General features: G+C 23.7%; 3 protein-coding genes, 1 non-coding gene and 1 pseudogene across 4 annotated transcripts, besides 1 other annotated feature; 2 read left to right on the forward strand and 3 right to left on the reverse strand.

Annotated features, from left to right (window-relative positions):
* Nucleotides 1-304: 304 nt before the first annotated feature.
* Nucleotides 305-1303, reverse strand: PF3D7_0412200 (conserved Plasmodium protein, unknown function; the record flags this gene model as incomplete). Its single annotated transcript, XM_001351397.1, has 1 exon — nt 305-1303. The coding sequence occupies one exon, from the start codon at nt 1301-1303 to the stop codon at nt 305-307; it is 999 nt and encodes a 332-aa protein (XP_001351433.1).
* Nucleotides 1304-2118: 815 nt separating this feature from the next.
* Nucleotides 2119-3741, forward strand: PF3D7_0412300 (phosphopantothenoylcysteine synthetase, putative; the record flags this gene model as incomplete). Its single annotated transcript, XM_001351398.1, has 1 exon — nt 2119-3741. One exon carries the CDS (start codon nt 2119-2121, stop codon nt 3739-3741), a length of 1623 nt encoding a protein of 540 aa, XP_001351434.1.
* Nucleotides 3742-4480: 739 nt separating this feature from the next.
* Nucleotides 4481-12304, reverse strand: PF3D7_0412400 (erythrocyte membrane protein 1, PfEMP1; the record flags this gene model as incomplete). The annotated part of the gene is made up of 2 exons (XM_001351399.1): nt 4481-5818; nt 7013-12304. 2 exons carry the CDS (start codon nt 12302-12304, stop codon nt 4481-4483), a joined length of 6630 nt encoding a protein of 2209 aa, XP_001351435.1.
* A 3645-nt stretch (nt 12305-15949) lies between these two features.
* Nucleotides 15950-16084, forward strand: PF3D7_0412500. The gene has a single exon (XR_002966605.1). It is a non-coding gene; the product is annotated as a Plasmodium RNA of unknown function RUF6 (non-coding RNA).
* Nucleotides 16085-17880: 1796 nt separating this feature from the next.
* Nucleotides 17881-19132, reverse strand: PF3D7_0412600 (annotated as a pseudogene).
* Nucleotides 17881-19132: a sequence feature (rifin, pseudogene).
* Nucleotides 19133-20152: the final 1020 nt, after the last annotated feature.

Genomic DNA, 20152 nt, shown 5'->3' on the forward strand with positions numbered 1-20152 from the left:
TATACATTTAAATGTAAAAAATTTATTGCTACAATTTTTTTCTCCATTGTGTGTAAAATATATATATATATATATATATATATATATATATATATATATATATATGTACGATATTGTATGAATAATAATATCGTTTTATAAAATTTCTTCAAACATTTTGGAGGCTACTTTCCATTACCACAAAAAAAAAAAAAAAAAAAAAAAAAAAAAAAATATACATATATATAATATATATTATATTCATTTATTTTTTTTTTTTGGAGGGGCTTGTAGCATTGTATGAATATATAAACAATTGTACTGTTTAGAAGAAATAATTATTATTCATATATGTATCAATTTTATTTAGATGCGATTTATAATCCTTTTTAAATTGTTGGTATATATATTGAGAAACTTGACAAGCATAATTTTTACATAAGTTATATATATCAGATGATATTCCCAAGTTATTTTTTATAAGATAATTTGATAAAACTTTATGATAATCAGGAGCAATAACAAAACAAAAAGCACTACTACAATAAGTTTGTATTTCTTCATCTAATGGATCTAAAAGAATTTTGGGTATATATGTAGAATTATATGTTGTATAAAATAAATTTTGATCTTTATTTATTTCATATGGATCTGTATTTTCATTTATATGATATTTCAAAGAATTCTCTAGAAATGTATAATTAGATGATGTATTTTTTTGTTTAATAAATTGTTCATATTTTTCTTTATCTACTATACCAATATTTATAGAATTTATTACATAATTTAGACTTATATTATTATATATAAAATTTAATATAATAGAATTTATTATACTTGATAAAATAAAAGAACATTCATATAATATTTGAACTCGTACAGAAAATTGTTGAAATTTATATAAATTTTGGTCTAATATTTTTTCAAATAATTTCGTTATAACTTGTTCAAATATTTTTTCTCTTTCGGTACGATAACCTTGAATATTTTTTATTTTTATATGAAATAAAGAATCTTCATAATTTTTATTATATATTGAATTATTGGAATTAGGACCTATTAAAGTTGTAATTACAATACTACTAGATCCATTTCCTAAAAGTATTTTATTTTCATTTTTATTTTCTTTTATTACATCATATATATAATTCCCTCCTATCACTTTTGTAAGCTTATTATTTGTATTCTTATTATATAAATCTGGATTCACATTCCCACTAATATATTTACAAGTTTTCTTTTCTTCATTTATTTTATCTATATCAATATGGATTGGTAATATACCGTCAAAATTACGAAAATCAAGTCGACTTTCGATTTTCATCTGGATTGGATTACAAGAAAATAAAATATAAAATATAAATATAACATATAAAATATAACATATATATTATAAATATATATAAATATATATATATATATATATATATTTAATATATAAATATCTTATAATATTTGTTTCAAATTTGTGAGTAGCTGGGGGGGGACGTTTAAAAAAATAAAAATTGAAAAAATAAACGGATGGATTATATTTTTAAAATGTCCATATAAAATGATATAATATTAAAAAGAAAAAAGCTAGATAAATAAAGTAAATATATTATATATATATATATATATATATATATATATATATATATATATTTTTATTTTGACTCATTATATATATATATATTAAAAATATTTAAATACATACAATATAACATATGTATTTATATATGCATATTGTTATATATATATATTTTATATTTTATATTAATATATATGAATATATTTATTATTTTTTGGGGGGAGATCCTTTTCATAATGAAAATAAAATAAATATATAAAGTTTAATACTAATATATTAAAATAAAATATATATATATATATATAATTTAAATTTATTGTTTTTTTGTTTATTATATATTTTTCATTTTAATATTTTTTTTGTACAGTTTGTCAAATTGGTATTTTACAAAATATATATATATATATATAATTATATATGTTATTTTTTTATTTTTTTTGTTTAATTTTTGTTTTTTCTCCAGTCATGTAATTTGATCGGATAAATATATACATACATATATACATATATACACACATATATATATATATATATATATTTATATTTATTTATTTATTTATTTATTTATTATGAAAGAAGACTATTTTGCAGAGGATCCCAAATTTTTCAATAAAAAATTAAGACCGAAAAATTTGGATGAAATATTAAAATTTTTAAAAGAAAAGTTCATATTAAATGATGAAGATAAAATAATATTGATTACATCAGGTGGTACTAAAGTACCACTAGAAAAGATCGAGATAAGAAATATTGATAATTTTTCTACTGGTAAAAGAGGAACATTAATATGTGAATATTTTTTGAAAATAAATAAGAAAGTAATATTTTTACATAGAAAAGGTTCATATATACCTTTTGAATATCATTTAAAAGATTTAGCAAAAATGGAAAATTTAAAAGTTGAAGAAAATAATATTAGATTTAATTTAACAAAAGAAAATGAAAGAAATATATTAATAGATAATTTACAAAATTATAAAATGTATTATAATAACCTTTTTCTAATATCTTATGATACTATATTTGAATATGGTTTTTATTTAATAGAAATTAGTAATTTATTAAATGAACTTATGATAAACAAATATCAAAATACTTTTTTATTAAAAAATATATATCATAAATTAAAACAAGAACATAATATAAATAATTTATTATTATATGAAATTTTTTATTCAACAAATAATATATTAAATGATATGCTTCTATTTTTTATGTCTATACAAAATAAGAAATGTTCAGAAATTAGTAAACATCAAAATACATCTTACAAATTATATTATAAATTATTGTTATTCTTAAACTTGCGTTTTGATGTATATTCAAATAATCAATTTTTTATAAACATACAACTTTTTTTTAAATATATTTTTTCCTTATTAAGTAATATCATACAAATGAAAGAGAAATATAATATACAACAGGAGGAAATACAAAATATAATACTTTATATACAAATGCTTATAAAAAATTTTAACTCGAACGTACTTCAAAATAATATAAATGAACAAGAAGTAATACATAATAACATCAACATTAATAATATAAAAGAAGAACAAATTATACCAAATAATATCAAGAATATCCATAATAATGACAATATTAATCATTGTGATGATAATAAAATAAATAACCCAGATAATCATTTATTAAATACAGACACATATATTTTACATAATAACAATCCTTCATGTAATGATTATAATTTAAATAATCTTTCATTTAATATAAATAAATATATTAATGAAGAAAAAGGCAAAAATAAAAAAACAAATCAACATATATCAGAACAATTTTTATTTCCTACACATTTAGTTATAATGTGTGCTGCAGCTAGCGATTTTTATATTCCATATGATGAAATGCATGAAAATAAAATTGATAGTAATTATTCACCTCTTTCTATTCAATTATGTTTAACTCCTAAATTTTATAAAATCATAAATTCACATTTCCCTCTTCTAAAATATTGTATATTCAAATTAGAAGATGAAGAAAAAATACTTATTGATAAATCAAATGAACGTATTAAATATACAGATTTGTTAATAGCTAATCTATTAACTCAAAGATATGATTATGTCTATATTTTTAAAAAGCAATTTGAATATGTCCTATTAAAAAAATCAAATTCTGAACAAATCGAAAATGATATATGTTATGAAATATGTAAGCACTTTTCAATTTTGTGAAATCACATAAAACATAATCAAATGAAATATAATCAAATGAAATATAATCAAATGAAATATAATCAAATGAAATATTTTTAGGGTAATAAAAAGTTTATATATATATATTTAAATATTTTTATATTATTAAATTTATATTTTTACATAATTTTCCTATAATATCCTAATTTTTTTTTTTTAATACATTTTCTTAACAACAGTCTGTTTTGTGAATATATATTATATATATATATAAATTTTTTTTTTTTTGTGAAATAATTATAACCATAAAAAGGAATTAATATATTCCTTATTTTTATTTTTCTTATTTTTATTTTAAAGAATAGATTTTATAAATAGAATACCTTCAAATTATTTATAAAACTATTATTTATAATTTTTGTGACATGTAAATTAATAAATGTAGTAATAAATAAATTTACGTTAAACATTATCTTTGAAGTATACATATATATATGTGTAAGCCTAATACATATTTTGAAATATATATGTATACAAATATTATATTCATATCAAATAATTACATATTATACAAAAAAAAAAAAATTATAAAAATTTATCACACTAAAAATTATATACAAATAAAGTACATAAACAAATTCAGAAATACACAAATAATATATATATATATATATATAAACCACAAATAAAATATGTATTTATATATTTTACAATGAAAAAAAAAATATATATAACACATACAAATAAAAACCACAAGAAAAAAAAAATTATATATATATTATATATCCAACATATCTGATATAGGATATTTTTCTTTCACCACCTTGTGGTTATTTACATCCATTTCAATTTGTACATTTGTGGGTGCGTTCACATATGTGTTGTTTTCCACAGGGTTTGGGTTAGACGGAAACGTTTGGTTGGGGTTATTATCCACATATATGTTGTTTCCCACAGGGTTGCAATCCACGACATTATCCTCATTTGTAGGTTTAGGATTATCCATATGTATTTGTATCGAAACGTCACTATTTAACACGTATGGTATGTCACTATGTATGTTGTTATCACTAGGTGTATCACTTAGTTTACCGCTATGTATGTCACTAGGATGAATATCACTACTAGGTATGTTACTTTGTATACCATTATGTTTGTTACCACTATGTGTCTCATTATCCCACAATTCTTTCAATTTATCTAACCGTTCGTGATGATTTTCCCACTTTTCGCACATATTTCTATGTCTATCTAACCATTTATGGAACAAATTTAATTGATTGGTTATAGGGTCATCACATATTTGTGTAGCAACACGGTTAGTTGTTGTATGTTTTGTATGATTTGTCCCAAATAATTCGTTTTCTTTTCGTTTCAACATTTCATCATATATATCATAATCACCACTTAGTGCATCGTTGATTAGGTCAGTGCCACTATATAGATTATGGTTACCACTAGTTGGACCATTTTTATCACTTAATGAATCAGGGTTGTCACTTATTGGACTAATACCACTATATGAACCATTTCCACCACTGTTAGTACTCATATTATAACTGTATTCTTCTCTGATAAGTAAATTTCTATCTTGAATCAACATAATAAAAGGTTTTTCTTCATGTTTATCAAAATATAAAGTATTAGGATGGGTATTATAATGCATATTATCATGTAAAATATTTGGTTCTGTATTTTGAGTACTTTGTAACATATTAGATATAAATTCATCTTTCAATGTATTCCATTCCTCATCAGTAATAGGTTTATTTGCAGGTGTATTATCATTTGGTATATCACCACTATTTGTTTCTCTTTTTGATGGTTCCAATACCACTTCTATCAAAGTTTTGTATTTTGGTGATTGGTATGGATATATATCATTAATATCCAATTCTTCATACTCACTTTCTGATGATGATGTAATGTCACTATAATGATCGGTGTAACCACTATCGGTTCCACTATCCCCTTCAACATATAAGTATGTTTTGCCTCTATATTTACCACTAGAATACGGAACATATCTATTTTTTGATTTAAGGGTCGGCATTCCATAATCGTTTTGGGGTATTTCCATAACACTGAAAAGGTCCACACGAGGTTTGGATTTTTTCTACAAAAAAATGAACACATATGTATATGTAGGTTTTGGGTATGTATGTGTAGGTGTGTAAATGTGTATAGGTATATGTTTGTAATTTTTTTTTTTTTTTTGGAAAAAAAGTTATTTTTTCCTTTTTCTTTTTTATTATTTAAATTTCTATATAGTTCTCATTGTATAATATATTTTTGTTTTTGTAGAAATTTTTATTATTTTTTTTTTTTAATTTTTTTTTTGGCTATTTTATTTGTATTTTTTTTCTCTAACAATTATATTTTTCAATATATATTTTTTTTTTTTTTTTTTTTTTTTTATTAACATTTTATCCCCTTCCTTTATTTTTCAATATTTTTTTATTTTTTTTTAACATTTTTTTCTCTATTTTTTTTTTCCCTTTTTTTTTCCCTTTTTTTTTCCCTTTTTTTTTCCTATATATTTTTTTTTTTTTTTTCATTTTTTTTCCTTTTGTCGTATTTTTTTTTTAACTATATTTTTATATTTCTATATATTTATATTTTTATGTTTTTTTTTTCCTTTTTTCCTATTTTGTTATTTTTTTTAACAATTATATTTACATATTTTGTGCTTCTTTTTTTTCCCTTTTTTAAGAACTTTATTTTTATATTTCTATATCTCTATATTCCTTTTTCCTTTTTTATCTTTTTTTAATTTTTTTTAACAACTATATTTCTATATTTCTTTTTTCTTTTTTTTTCATTTTTTCTTTTGTCCAATTTTTTAAAAACTATATTTTTATATTTCTATATTTTGTTTTTCTTTTTTTTTTTTTTTTTTTCCATCTTTCCTTTTCTCATATTTTTTTTTAAGAACTATATTTTTATATTTCTAAATTTTTTTTTTCCTTTTTTTACTTTTTTCCTATTTTTTTATTTCTTTTTAACATTTTTTTCCTTTCTTTTTTCTTTCTTTTTCTTTTTCTTTTCTTTTTTCCTTTTTCTATTTAAGAAGTATATTTTTATATATCTATATTCCTTATATCTTTTTTATATTTTTTTTTAAGAAACATATTTCTATACTTTTATATTTTTATATTTCTATATTCCCTTTTTATCTTTTATCTTTTCTTTTTCAATTATAAATACATATATATATAACACAAACATACATAAATATATACATAAATATATATTCATATACACAAAAACACAACACATATGCATAAATACGCCACAATATATTTTTTACCTTCATAACCCAATAACTCAACGCCATAAACGCGACGCCGACCGTCCACGGGAAGGCGGAAGCGGACATGACTTTCCACCAATCGGAGGGTGTGAATTCACGTTTTTGTCGTGGGGGTTGCGGAAGTGATTTGGGGGGTTTGGGGCCTTTTTCCTTTGGGGTTTTGGTGTCTGGGCTTTGGTCTTGTGGTGTTACGGGTTCGGTGTTGGTTTCCTTACCACTATCTGTTGCTGGTGACGTTTCTTTCGGTGTAGTTGGTGCTGGATCACAAGCGCCTTTTTCCTCTGGTTCTGTTGGTGCTTTTATCACATCTTTACAAATTTCTGGCGCCTTCACCTCTGTTTCTTCGTGTAGTGTATCGTCTTCGTCTTCAACGGAGGGGGATTCTTGACACTCTTTTTCTGTTTGTTCGCCACTAGAGTGGTCCTCTTTACACTTGTTTGCTTTTTCTTCAAGCTTTTTAAGCATACATTCTATAGCGTCCTTGTATTCACCATTTTTCTTTTGAGAACTCGCAATGGCACTACATCCACAAGATTGATCGAACACACTTAATTTTATTACCTTTTTAAACTTATCTTCACCATATGCAGCACCAATTTGAACTAAGAAGGTCTCCAAACAACTTCTAAGGTTAAAATCTTCATCTAACTTGTCATTTTTATATTGTTTAAGGAAACGATCTTTTATTTGTTGCCATTCTTCCCTCTTCTTAGGTATCCATTCTCCAACACATTTACATTTATTTTGACATTTATTTTGACATGTGGATCCTTGATCAGTTTTCGTACAATGTGAAATTTTATGTTTAATTTTCTTATAATCGTCTAAAAAATTTTGTACCCAATGTGTAACCAAAGCTCTAATTGTTATAATGTGTTTGTCGTCATTTTTTTCCCCTCTGACGGTTTCCCTATTTCCTTCTTTCGGTTTACATACAACATAACCACATACATTATCACATTTCCATTGTTCTTTTCTAATACCTTCAAATATACCTTTACCTTCACAAGCCTCCTTTAAATCATCACCTTTAAATCCCGTTGCACCGTTATCACTCACAAGCATAGTAACTTCTTGAGGAGAATTTATCATATTTGCAATTTCTTTTGCATCAATAGGCGTTTTTCCATCGCACTTCACTTTTGTATTACCACCACTGCATTTATCATTATCACATTTGATTCTAAATTTAGAACATGATTTACAATCTTCTGTATGTTGAAATGTTTGACCTCCATTAAATTTTATTGTACCTTCTCCATTATCCTTTTTACATTGTACTAACTTTTCCAAAAATGATTCAATAGACGCATATTGTTTAAGCTTTCCATCACAATTTGAATCATATTTGTTACCATTATCACTTGTAGCATCCTTTTTTTGTTGAACATATATTTTTTCTTGTTTCTCATATTCTGTTTTTTTGGTATTTATCCATTTTTTGTAAAATCTACAATATTTGGCACACGTTGGATATTCAAGATCCTTAAAAGTACTAGGATTTTCAGGAAGATTATTTTTACAATCCTCCCCATAACCGCTACCATATCTAGTAATATTTTCATCACCACGACATTCATATTTTATGTCTTTCAACCGTTTCTTCCTCTCTTTACAAAAATTTTGACCCCATTCTTCAAGGTAACGGAAATAAGGGGGTCGCTTGATGAAGGAGTCAAGGGGGGTTTTTTCACCACGGGCGGCGTCTTTACTGTCGGTAGATTGCAGTTGGCCTTCGGCACCTTCACCACCAATTGTGACACTACTATATTGGTAGTCGTTTTTTGGTTTGTTGTTCTGTTCGTCCCAAAGTGCCTCTTTCACTTTTTCATTCTGTGTTGGTTTATCGCCACTCGCTGTGTTTGTGTCATAGGTTAAGGCACATATCATTGCATTCCATATATGTTCACCGTTTTGACTCCACCATTCTGTTGGTGTGTTTTTTTTGGCAGGAGAAGGTGTGCCATTTTTTGGGAGAATTCCATTTATTTTCTCTTCTATTGTGTCCATATTCTTGTCCCCACTTATGTCTTTTCCAAATAATATATCCCTATAATCCCCCAAAGTATAAAACATCTGTCTTTTAAAATCTTCGGGGATAATACCACTTTGTTCTAATTTCTCTTGATGCTCTTTTCCAACATTTGATGTATTTGCAACTAGTCCATTTTTCTGTTGTTGTTTTTTCTCTATTTCTTTATCCATTTTGTATTTATGCCATAAGAAAAAAGTTTCTATTGCCGCAGATTGGATGAACGCATCACGCAGTTTGTTGTCACTTGGTGATGTGGTGTCACCTTGTGGTGTCTGTGCCTGACCACTAACTACTGTGTTACCACTCGCCCACTTCGTTAATCCCCCCACATATAATCGTCGCCTCCTGGGTGGAACACATATGGAACCCTGGTTACTATCACTAGATGGGGCGGTTTTGTCACCACTTGGTATGCACTTCCAATTGGGGAATTTTTCGCGGCCATATTTATCATATTTTGTTCCGCACGCGTCACCAAAATCGTTACCACTAAATAGTTTGGACACTATGTCGCAAACCTTGTCATCTACTGGCGTTGCTGGTCCTGATGGTCCCACTTCTGTGTTTTCCACCACCGCGTCCAGTGTGTCTTTGTCCTCCTGGTCGTTACTGTGGTTTTCCGCCTCCTCCTCGTTGGCGTCGCCCTTGCCGTCGTCGGGGTGTTCTTCTTCATCGTCTTCGTCTTCGTCTTCATCTTCTTCGGAGTCGCCGACTTCCTGTGCAGGTCGTGATGATGGGCTGTCGCGTGAGGTGTCGGAGCGACCGGCACCTTCGCGTGGTGGGTCTGGGCACTTGTGTTTTTCTATGCATTCAGTGGCAATTTTTTTTTCGTAGTCGATCAATTTATCCATTATAGTTTCTTTTTTATTGTCGGAGGCAACACCGGGACCACAGCCACCAGCTGTTTCTTCTTGGTTTTTTTGTTTTTCCTCATCCAATATTTTCTTAATTTGTTTTAGGTGTTGTATTTCCTTTGCATCCAGACTATTTTGTTTATCTTGTGCGGAACCTTCATTCAAAAATTCTATTTGCAAAACACCTTCAAGAGTTGTGAAATAACACCCTTCTGGAATACCTTTTTGCTTGACAAAATGGTCTTTTATGTTAGTCCATTCGGTTTTTTTTTTTTCAACCCATCTTTGGAAACATTCACAATCACCATTACATATTTTTTTTCCACATTTTTTGTTACCATTTTGTAAACATTTATCAAGTTTTTTTGTTCTCCAATATATGGAATCTTTTAACATATGTGCAACCCAATAGTAAAAAAAATCATAGAATGTCTTTTGGATTTCATCAGGGTCGTTTTGAGATTTGGCATCACTTTTTTCTTTTTCTTGTTCTTTTTTTTCTTTTTTCAATATACATAATCCACCTCCAGTTTCTACCAATTCGTCATAGTAGCGGTCATCCACGTCATCCTCACCCTCCTGACCCTCTTTCGTCAGCTCGTCAATTTCATAACATTTCCATGGATCACACAAAGAAGAATCAATATTACTATCACCAGTACCATTTTGTGTTTTAGTGCAAAAGTCATCAATTTTTTCTTTTATTTCTTTTTCTCCTTCACCACTTTTAAGGATTTTAATAGGAGTACCGCCTTGGCCACTTCTAGGCTTATAAAGTTTTATACGCGTGCATTTATCACTCTCATGTTTCTCTTCCCATTTGTTACCACCACCACTGCCACCATTATTATTCTTTTTCACTCCACAATAAGGACAGGGTTGGCAATATTTTGAACGATAAAATGTTCCTTCATCTTTATTATTATTATTAATGTCACCATGATCGTCTTTAAAATTAATTTTTCCTCCTTCTTTGTCGTCTTTAATATCTTGGCATGCTTTTTCATTATTTAATAATCCCAAAAAAGCATCAAGGTTTCCAACATTCCCTTCTTTCAGTTTTTCATAAAAAATTTTTTCATACCCATTAACATTACTACCACGTGCAGCTCGCGTTTTCCTACTACTACTTGATGTTCCATTTATTACATTTATGTATTTTTCTTTTTGTTTTAGAAATTCTTTTTTTTTATTATCTATCCATTTTTCATAAGGATAACATGCAAAAAAACAGTCAGTGCAACCTTTACCATAACGTAACTTACCAATAGCTCGTTTAGTTTTTTCGCAATCAAATCCATTACGGCTACAATATCGTTCTTCACTACTATTATCTTTTTTGCGACAATATGTTTTAACTATATTAACATATTTTTTCTTTTTCCTACAAAAGTCTTCTGCCCATTCCTCGAACCAGCGAAGATACTGTGGCACATAGTCAAAATATGTGGGGACCTGGTCGGTATTTTTGCCCTTTTTGTCCTTACAGCGGCATTTGTCATTAGCTTGAGAAAAACTTCCTTTACCATCACTATCACTGCACGTTGCACGAAAATATGAAGCATTTGCTAGCTTGTCGTCGTCGTCACATGTAATTGCTTCCCACACCGTTTCTCGATTTGCAGTCCACCAATCTTCTCGTAATTTATAATAATTTTCTTTATCACCATTGTAGCGTTCTTGTAGCGCCTCCTTATTACTCCCGCTAGACGTCACGTCACTATGTATTTTCCCGAAAATTGTTTTTAAATGTTCTTCTAATTTTTTTTTTTCTCCTTTATCTCGACGATACAAATCTTTTCCACGAATAATATCTCCTATATCTGCAAAACTTCGTGCAAGTGCAGTACATGTTGTATGACCAGAACCAGAAGGATATTCTGCATCATATTGTTTAAGATGTGTTTTTATTGATTGTCCTTCATGATTCGCTGCAAGACACACATCTAATAATAAATTATGTTTAGCTTTACTACTATAATTATTGATTTTTTGAAAATTTTTGTTACATAGAGATAATCGTCTATATGGAGCACACGCTCCTTCACTATTACTACATCCTATTTTTTTCTCATCATATTTAGAGACACGTTCTTTAGAAAAACGGCTTACATCTTCTCCTTTTCCACTTACGTTTCCGCACGGATGACCGCGAGCAGCAACACCACTACCACTACCACTAATAAGTTCAGTATATTTACTTTCAAGTTGGCATGGATCATCGGTGCCAGCTGATTCCCCCAAAATTGATGCAAATGACAACTTTCCTTTCAATTCCTTAATATATTTTTTAGCATCAGCATCATCCTTTTTCATTATTTCGTCGTACACTTGTTGCCCTATCCTATCAAACATATTTTTGGCATCATCATCCTGCGTACCAGTACTACCTGGCGCCATTTTTGTTTGTTCACGACTACATTATGTCATAAATGCACACATATACATTGTTTTGATGCGTCTGTTATTAATTTATGATGGTCATTCATACATTAACATAGTCTACCATTATAACATAAATACATATTAATAGTGTATGGAAAACAAACAATAAGGAAGATATGAATGAAAATCTATATTACCATGATACCGTGGTTGTGGCTACCACTATTATAATATATTTGTGCACATAATACCTCCGCTACTATTATTAGATAGTGGTGTATATGATATAATGGTTATCACTATCATGTAGTAATATTATATAGTGGTATGAATTATGTGGTAATATCATGTAATGGTAGTCACTATGTTTGTTGTGATGTTATTTTGTTTCTTAGTCGTATTATATGTGATGGAAAAAAACGCTAAAATGTAATCGATGTGATGTATAAAATAATACATGCATGTTATACATATATATTTATGTAGGTATTTGAAGAATATATATATATTTTTAATATATATATATATATATATATTATATTATATATGATAATGTGGGAATATGAATATTATACATCATTACTATTAACTATATTATTATAATTTTAATAGTACATGATAATATTATAATATTTCATACTGATGTTTTTCACTTATACATATATTATTTAATTCAGTTACTATAATATATAATTATTTTGTACAATATAATTTAGTTATATTAATAGCAATATAAAAACATATATACGGACATATATATATACATATATATATTTTTAATAATATTTTACATTAATATAATTATTATATATATTTTTTAAAAAAAATTAAATATAGCCTAATAAATTAAAACATTTTGTCAAACACTATGAAAGAGAACATGTTATATTTAATGTAGATTTTTATTTATATAATCCTATATATATTATATAATATAGGAAAAAAAAAAAATATAACAAAAAATATAAGAATTATAATCGCAGACCATATATATATATATATATATATATAATATTTATACTAATTTATAATCATTTATCTATTTGTTATTAAATTATTTATATATATTTTTTTCCCCCTATACGATAGATAAGAAAAAGGAAATATTACCTTTCTATCTATATTATCTACCATATATCTATGAACATAAATACATATATACTATATATATATATTTTTTTTGTATTTTATCATATTGAAAATATTATATTATACATATTAATTTTTGTTGTTATATAATGTAGTTTATAAAATATTATAATATATAATTATTATATGATATATATGTACAACATCAAAAGAAAAAAAAAAAAAAAAAAATAGAAAAAATAAAATAACATAAAAAAAGGATTATTATATTAATAAAAAAAAATATTATGTTTTTTTTTTATATATTTCATCTATTTTGTATACTTACTTCATTTTATATAATTCATGGTTTTTATATATTTCCTTTATTTGGTTTTTATAATATAAAAAACACATTAAAATGAAAAATTATATATATATATATAATGGTATAACTATATATATATTCAAATATATTGTGTTAATAAAATGTACAATTTCTCTAGATTAATATTGATCAAAATATCAAAAACATTCTATAAATATAATACAATTATATAAATATATAGATTTCAATACTTACATATTACTAATATGTTTAAATTATATATTAAAATGTATACTAACATATGTATAAAAATAATATAACCTTTAATAATACAAAATACATATATATATTGAAAATATTTCTAGAGAGCATGTATATAATATACATATAGAATGCATATATAATTCAAATACAGTACATATACAATATATACATATATATATATAATAAACAGATCATATACATGCATATATGTAGAATAAATTTATTTATACTCGAAATAGTAATATGTCTATATATATTTGTAATGTAGAGATAACAAAAAAAAAAAAAAAATAAAATAAAATAAAATAAATATAATAAATAAAATTGAAAAAAAAGGATGTTATAATAACTATAGATATTATTATGTTTTTATTTTATTTTTATATATATTGTATATTTACTATTCTTATGAAAGGCATATTATTAATTATGTATTTTGTATATATATATCCACACAAATACATAAACCTCATCCCTAAAACATATCTATATGAACATATATATATATATACCAAAAATCAGATAGACTTATATGCATGCATTCACATGCCAACATACACTGAACAATCTTTCTAACTATATACCCTTGGTTACACTCAAAATACATATATAAATAGAGAAATACAAGTACATATCAAACCAATATAACATATATAAATATACAAATAATTATATATCTATAATTATCTTCCAATCTACATAAATTTCATGCATAATGCACCAATATAAATATGATATATTATAATATGAGATGGTAACCTATGTTATGCTATGTATAAATATATATATATATATATATATATATATAATAATTCATAATTATATATATTCCTTTTATGCATTTATTTTATGACTTTGAATATCCATTTCTTAATTTATATAAAATATATATATTTATTTATTTATTTATTTCTCAATCGTAATGTACAAAAAAAAGGAAAAAAATTTTGTATGAAACCTTGAAAGCAGTATTATAAAAAAGGATGAAATCTTCCTAAATCATATATTAAATGAATTTGGTCTAGTTTGTCTATACTTTTTATAAAAATTGTATGAGAATATTTGAGTCCATACTTTACATGATATATATATTAAGAATAATAATTAAAAAAATATATATATATATATATATATATATATATATATATATATATTTTGATCATGTATTAAAATTGTTTCATAATATTTGTTAGATTCCTAACAATACACAAAACGTATCTAATTATATGATATGCATCTGTATATTATTGTTTATTCGTAATTTGTTTAAGTATAGGAAATAATTTCATGTCTATGCTTTTGTTATAACATATATATTGCTTATATATTTATATATTTTATATTGCAAGAAAAATATATAAACGTATGAATCTATTATATTTTCATTATATTTTTATTATGAAGGTTTATTTGATAGTAATTTTTATTCTTCAAAATATATATTATTACTTTAAAAATGACATAAAAAAAAAATAATTATATATACATATATATGAATATAAAAAAGAAAACTATAAATTTAATGTATATAAATGTTATAGTTCGTTTATATAAAATATACATGCCATCAATATTTAAAAAATATATTTAACAAAATTTGTTTGTAATAAATATGACAAATTTCCCGATCATAATATAACATACGTTGCGTTTAAGAAAATATATAAAATAATATAAAATATATAAATATATTAAAAAAAACCAAAGCGAAAAAATATAATAATATATATATGTTTCAAATTAATATATATACATACCTTTTTTCATATATATAATTTTATTCTCAAAATAAATTTAAACATCAACATGAATATATATATATAAATATGTAACATATATTTTTTTTTCATTAAATTTAAATATAAAATTCTTATTTTTATTTTCAAAAAATTTATATTTATATTATGATATATTTTATATATGTATATACAATGGTATACATATATATATTATGTGCGCACATACCATTTTAATAATACTTTGATGTCACTACTATTATTAAGCTGCCCCAGTAGCCCAGTCGTTAGGTATGTAACCTTTCCTTGTGAGAACGTTGGTTCGACTCCGCTTGCCGACAATTTCCTGAGAAAAGTTGCAGACCGAGCTGCTGAGTTACCCGGAGGGGGGTGGCGCAATTTTTTTTATTTTTTATATAATTTTTTTATATTATATTTTAAAATATATATTATAAAATGTATATATATATATATTTTATAATTTTCTTAATGCATAAATTATAATTTTATTTATTAAAATACATACTTTATACAAAGTAAATATCTCATTTTTTTAAATAAATAAATTATCATATATATATAACAATTTAAAAGAAAAAAAAATTCATATATTAATATATTGAATTGTGTGTCCTTTTAACAAAATTTAAAAAATATACTTCGATTTGTTTATAAATACATATTTTTAATAAATCAGTAACATTATAAGATTTTATATATTATATGTGCTACTATTAAAAAATATATGAACCTTTATATTACCACATAATATATATATATATATATATATATATAATACATATTTTAACAGATATGTTTGTATAATTGTTATCAAAAAAATACAACAAGTAATGGTGTACATTATATTATGTAATATTAAACCTAAACTTGTTAGTATATAAAAATGTGTTACCATTTTTTAAAAAAATATATTTTATTAATTTAATTATTTTTATTTTTGTTCTAAATATTATTGCATGTTGCACGTTTCTCTGTTATGTATCTACTTTATTATTAATATGAATATTAATTTTACTTTAAAAACTTTTGACAGTATTTAACAAAATGAATTGATTTTATTAAATAATTATATTATATATTGATGAGAAGAAGAATATTATTAATGATCATTATAATAAATTACAAAAGGGGAAAGTATTCATATAACGTGCTATGTAGTATATTTTTGTGTGAATATGAATGTTATACAAATACATTATATTAATAATTTAGAGATTATACAATATTGTTTATATATTTAATTTTTAATTTTGAATTAGTAGATAAGATATTTAAAGATTTGCCATACATGAATTGTATCATTTCATGTAATTGTATATTTAAGAAATAGTATGACATTGTATAGATATAGTAATATGTAGAAGAAATAATATATTTTTATGCTATATGTAATTACTAACTATAAACGGAAAACATTAATACCATTCGTAAGTTTATTTTTCATATAATGGTAATTATAAGTAGGATAAAAAAAAAAAAAACAAGAACAAAAATAAAAAAGATGTAAATATATACTATAAAATTGTAATGTGATAAACCTATATTGTATAACGTGTTTTGGTTACTTTAGAAATGTTCCTTTTATAACATTATGTTAAAAGAAAGAGCAGTGTCCCATTTTATACACAAAAAATGTACATATATATAATGAATTTTGAATTTCCGAAATGCTTTATATAACTGTCTTTTCATAAATATATATACTGTAGCTTTCGTTTTAATGAACTAGTAATAAGGAAATATCAATTTAAATTAAGAAATAAAATATATATAAAAGGGGAACAAATAATAATATTTCATATTATACATATTATAAATATTAATTAATGAATATTGAAGGTGAATATTATCAATTAAAATTATATTTATTTGTCTTAATTTATATTTTATAAATATTCTTATATTTTGATTTTTATTTCATTATAATGTTAACAAATAAAATAAATTTATTTTGTTATATTTTCCATTATATAATAGTTCATAGGTGCAATATAATAAATTTATATATCAACAATGTATATTTATATAAGTTCTTTATATAAAAAAAAAAAAAAAATGAAATATAAAAATATAATATTTTAAGCAAATTCATTAATTATAACATACATGTATATTAAATCAAATAATATGTGATATTGCAAATTAAATGTTATATCGAAACAATACAACATCATTTATTTCAATAATTTTATATATTGGAGTTTTTTCTTCATTTTCTTTTTTCTACGATAACGTAATATTAAATAAATAAATAACTACCATAACCACAACTATAAATATTATTACAACAACTGAAGCAACAATAGCAGTATAATAACTAGTACTTGCAGTTGTTATCTTACCAAATTCAACTGATTGAATTGATGCTTCTTTATTAGAAGTAGCTACAATACCAGCTTATTTAACTGGACCAAACCATACTTTGCTCTTATTAAATATGGCATCACAAGCAGTCTTAAGGCGAGGAATATTCCTTAGACATGTTGTTCCAACTGCTTCTTTAGCAGTCTTAGCAGATGTTGCTAGACCAGTAACAGTATTATAATTTTTTGAATTAATAAGCATTAACCATATATCTCTTGTAACATCAAAAAAATGAAGCACATTTATTAAATTATGAACAACAGCTTTAATACCTGCTTTTATACCCTCCTGAGTAACAAATTCAATGGAGGCAACCGTAGTAGCTTTTGTTATCTGATTTACAGCAACAGTAACTAACAAACCAACCGTTGGTTCCAAACCACCACCTAATATACCTCCGCATTTCAAACACGTTTTTTCCACTTTGCCTGATAAAGATTTTTCGCAAATGCATGTAGATATATCCTCAGTAAATATATCCCTGTATAATGCCGCTAACTTTTCTGTTAATTCTTTTTCTATTTTATCTTTTAAAACAATTTTCTGGATTTCTTTATGGCATTGATCTTTACATTCTTTCTTCATATTCTCGTAATCATTGTTATGTGCGATAATCAAATTGTTGCAGCACAGATTTCGTTTCTTCGCCATTATCATAATTAGGTGGTGCGTATAATTCACATTTTCATAATGATCTATGTGGTTTTTATTGATTTAGCCATTGTTATATGAAGTGTAGCGATGTAATGATCCATTTGGACATTTATCTATAAACCATATAATATGTAAGTAATTATAAAGGTATATTATAATTTGCTACAATTTATGATTATATATATATATTTATAATAATATATATATAGTAAATGCATATATATGTCATTTTTATATATAAAATATATGTATATATAAGTATAATTACATGTGTATAGTATGCCAATATATATATATATATATATATATATAGTTTCATTATCATAATTTGATGCATACATGATATAACGTTAACAATATATTTAATGGAAGATAAAATAATAGTATATTATAGTAATAAATTTTCATTTTTATGATCAAAATTATAACTAAATATTTGATATATTTTATTTTATATTATAAATAAATTAAATATACCTAATCTAAAATATGATTACAATTTTGTAATATACAACAATTAACTTCAATAATAATAATATATTTCCTCATACGAACCTGAATATATATTTTGTTAAAAAAAATAAATTAAAAATATAATATATCAAAATATATTACATTTTTTATGTTTTTTTATATTGCAAAAAAATTAATTTTATATAAAATAAAGAAAAACAAAATAATAAGATTTGTTTGGTTTTATTAATTTTCATAACACGTAAAATGGTAAATAAAAACGACAAATATCATATTTATTGTTGTAAATAATATACAAATATGTAGAGTAATAGTTGTTCAAGGTGTATATCTCATATAATTTACAATTGCTTAGAAAATATATCTGAAATTTATATTACAACATGTATGTTTAAAATATTGAAATTATATAAGAATTAGTCAGAATCCTTGTACATCATAATATGTGATATTAAAGAAAAAACAAATAGAATATAAACTTTATAACAGTTAAACGTAATTTATTTTAATAATTTTATTTGGTTTCTTTAATTTTTTTTTCTAAAATTTATTATATGATATACATTTCTCTCTAATGTATCTAAAATTGTACAAATATAAATCTAAATATAAATATATATATATAATAAAAATATAGTATAATATAATTTATAACAATAAAAATTAAATACAAAAAAAAATACATAAAAAATACACAAATAGAAAATATAAGACTCACAAATAAAATATAATATAATTCACAAATAAAATCCGCAAATGTATAAATAAAATATATATATATAAAGCACAAATAAAAAATAGACAAATGCACAAAAAAAAAAAATATATATATAACCCATAAATAAAAATTATAATATAACCCACAAATAAAAAAAATATATAACATCTACAAATAAAAAATATAAACTGCACACACACAAAAAAAGAAAAAAACATATATACATCTATTATTTT

The sequence above is a fragment of the Plasmodium falciparum genome, assembly GCF_000002765.6.
Source record: "Plasmodium falciparum 3D7 genome assembly, chromosome: 4".
NCBI classification, from domain to species: Eukaryota; Apicomplexa; class Aconoidasida; order Haemosporida; family Plasmodiidae; genus Plasmodium; species Plasmodium falciparum.